Source organism: Labrus bergylta, chromosome 15 (genome assembly GCF_963930695.1).
Source record: "Labrus bergylta chromosome 15, fLabBer1.1, whole genome shotgun sequence".
NCBI classification, from domain to species: Eukaryota; Metazoa; Chordata; class Actinopteri; order Labriformes; family Labridae; genus Labrus; species Labrus bergylta.
In genome coordinates, this window is record NC_089209.1 from 15,230,832 (window position 1) to 15,234,274 (window position 3,443).

The window sequence follows — 3,443 nt, forward strand, 5'->3', positions numbered from 1 at the left end:
CGCAGCAGCAAAACCTCCTCTGATTGGCTGAAGATACACGGCTAGTATGAACAGCCAATAGGAGTTAGCGGCCGTGCAGCGTCGGCAGCGTCTGCTCGACCAATAGTGTGTGAGGAAATCCCAGCACCAAGTTTTGTATTTTGATCATTTTGATACACGAGTTGCTTTCTATTACTTGGTAAGAAAACGACGTATTTACCCGTATGTAGCGCCTTTTCAATACATTTTTTTTGAAAGGTTAGTCGTAAAACACGAAATTGTATGTCGTTTGACCTTTGAAAGTAAAGATGGTGTAAGTCTATTTTGTGTGAGAGTGGACAACTTCTTCACATTTAAATAAAGCTAACGTTAGCTCGTTCAGCTAGCAGCGCTGAGGTTTGCCCTGACGACTGTTTAGGTTTAAAGTTTTTAAACGATACAAATGTCGTCTTCTTTCTAACTCTTTCAGGTCTGGATAAGTTCTCAAATATGATGGATGCACTGTCGGTGGTCAGTCAGCTGCGGGACCTGGCTTCTGAGCCGCAGAACCGAGAGGTGATAGTCCAGGATCAGGGCTGTCTCCCCGGGCTGGTTCTCTTCTTAGACCACCAGAACCCAGAGGTGCTGCTTGCAACGCTTCAGGTAGGTGACTGATAAGTTGGTGTGCTTCATTAAATACACATTAAAGGAGCGTACTGTGTTTTTTGAAGGTCTGTCTTCTCTATTTACTGCAAGTGAAAGATACTTCATATTAAGTGCAAGGCCTCTGTACTTTCATGATGTCTTGTAGGCATTTTTGGATTACATTTCTTGAAAAGATGAATGAATACAAGCTTTTTTTATTTTACATTTGATTTGTTTTACCTTTTTTTTTGCATTCATTTATTTGTTTTTTTATTTTTTATTTATTATATCTGAAAAATATAACAACAAAAAACAGGCAACCCACATAAAATAATAATAATAATAATAATAATAATAATAATAATAATAAAAAACCCACACACACAAATCCAAAACAAAAATGTGACACACACATCACCAATGATCACCATGATTCAGTTTTTTGCAACCAAAATAATGTTTACGTACATCCCCCTCTTCATTATGTATTTTATTAAATGAAGATATCACCACATTGTCCCCTTGCCAACCTGTGTCTAAATATCCTCCATCACGTGTTGCCATGGAAACCATCTGTCAAGGAATTTTGCATTTTGAAGTCTTATGTTGAAAGTTATCTTTTCCATTATGTAAACTCCTTTGACAAGTAATTTCCAAGACTCGTGGGTTGTTTTACCTTTTTAAAGAAAAGCGCTTTATTGAAGGTTAAATGCTGTATGCAAATAACAGAAGAAGTCCCTCTTCACTAATAACATTCCAACAACCATATGTATGTGGGAGCAATTTATCTGCATGTTAAATGTGATTATAATTTATACCAAGCTTGTTTTATTAGTGTCAGAAAATTCATACATTTAGTGATAGCCACTCTGAGAAATGTGAACTATACCTATTGCATGTTATTTTCCTGTTTAAAGATTTTGGAACGCTGTGTGTACGTGTTTGCAGTTGCACAAAATAGTCAAATGTAATCCCATCTTTCTGCCTCTCTCTTTGTTCTCAGACCTTGCGCTACTTGGCCGAGCTGTCTCGCAATATTGCCACCATGAAGAATGAACTGGGTATGATGGTGAGCTTGGAGAATCTAACTGGGAGGTGAGGGGATGTTTGTCTTCCTGTTGTTGTGCACTGAGGTTTTCCTGATCTGTGTAATAATAAGTTTAAATAATGTGTTAGTGGTTGAAAAATAATTTCCAAATAATTTCATGAAGTGTTAATTGAAATGTCTTCTTTTTTTTTTTACATTTGAATTAAACAAAACAGTTGATGGAAAGCAAAATAGTGATGTGTATACACACAAATAGATAACCAGTCATTAAACAGTATTTCATAAAAACTGATAATCAGACTGAATCATCACTTTGGTCATTTAAAACACTTAACAACTCTGAGATGTGTTACCATTCTTCTAAAATAAATAAAATAATCTCTCCTTATAGGGACGGCCTTTCTGTTGACATCACAGCCTTGGCCCAAGAAGTGTTTGACATTCTGAGTGCTCCTCCCCTTCCTGTGCCACGCACACCCGAGAGGGAAAAGAAAAAGAAATCCCAGTTCTTTATCAACTCCTCGAACAAGAAAGCGAAGTCTGTCACTCTGCACATCCAGGGGCTGGACAGCACTGTGAGTAGTCTCATTAAAACCATACTCATATTTATTGGTTGACATCACTGTTTGTAACTATATGCAGTAATTAAACAGTATCTCTGAATTATGAAGGACCATCGGGGCTTGTGTGAAGAGGCTCTCCTGAAAGTCAGAGGTGTGATCAGTTTCACCTTTCAGATGGCTTCCAAGAGATGCACCATCCGCATCCGTTCAGACCTGTCAACTGAGGTAACACACAGAAACATTTTACTGTCAGTACCTTCGATGCAACTGACCTCTTTAATTTTTCTACTTGTAGTTGCAATCAATGTAATTGAAATGCCAAGGCCGCTGATGTGCCAGTCACTAATCCCTCTCATTCTTTTTAATTTTCAGAGTCTGGCATCAGCCATTGCTGACACTAAGGTGTTGTCAGCTCAACAGGTGGTGAAGAACGAAGCAGGAGATGAGGTTGGTGTTTTCAACTGTGTGGAAAGCTATACTCATTAGAATATCCAAAATAAACATCTTTCCTCTCAAACTGTCTTCTTCAGGTTTTAATCCCTCTGAACTCATCTGGAGTCAAGGTGCAGCAGAACTCTGCTCTCCCAGACTACCTCCCAGAGGAAGAGGACAGTCCAGAGAAGGAAGTCAACCGAGCAATTTCCCGCACCACAGCTAAGGAAGATTCTAGTGGAAGCTGGCTCAATGCTGCCGCCGGTTTCCTCACCAAAACTTTCTACTGGTGAAACTTGAACAGTCTTATTCCGTAAAAAAAAATGTCGGGGTCAAAAGACTATGTGGCTGTTTGTTGCTGAAGCGGTAAACACTGGAAGTTGAGTACTGTGGGACAACATCCTGGCTTTGTACATGATGTGAGCGTCATCAACTTGCCACAAGTTGTTTGTGACAAAAAAAAAAAAAACAATCTCAACATGTACCTCTCTCCTCCTCAGTGAAAAACACTTACATGTAGCTGTTCAAATCCATTATTCTTATCAAATGTAAATATTTTCTGTCTGACTTTCCAAACTAGCACAATCCTCTCTGTAAAAAAAAAAAGAAGTTTTAAATAAGTTGATACTTTTGTAGATGGTTGAAACTGTGTGTTTTGAGGAGTTGTTGGTTTATTCTAAATAAATCTACAAAATAACATGTTTTAAAGTGTGCACTTGTTTTATATGCCCATGTTTGTGTTTAGTGTATCAAAAAAGAAAAACAATCAATAGAAATACCACATCAGTAAAGGATAG

The 3,443-nt window shown here is 38.0% G+C and overlaps 1 protein-coding gene across 2 annotated transcripts; it reads left to right on the top strand.

The window, feature by feature from the left end:
* The first annotated feature begins 46 nt into the window (after positions 1-46).
* armc1l (armadillo repeat containing 1, like) lies at positions 47-3,343 on the top strand. Of its 2 annotated transcripts, none has more exons than XM_065963955.1 (7): positions 47-178; positions 449-621; positions 1,607-1,698; positions 2,043-2,226; positions 2,323-2,439; positions 2,587-2,661; positions 2,745-3,343. In XM_065963955.1, the coding sequence occupies exons 2-7, from the start codon at positions 469-471 to the stop codon at positions 2,937-2,939; spliced, it is 816 nt and encodes a 271-aa protein (XP_065820027.1). In that variant the 5' UTR covers positions 47-178; positions 449-468; the 3' UTR covers positions 2,940-3,343. The 2 variants fall into 2 exon arrangements, with proteins under 2 accessions (XP_065820027.1, XP_065820028.1); XM_065963956.1 differs by having other exon boundaries at positions 126-201.
* The last annotated feature ends 100 nt before the right edge of the window (positions 3,344-3,443 follow it).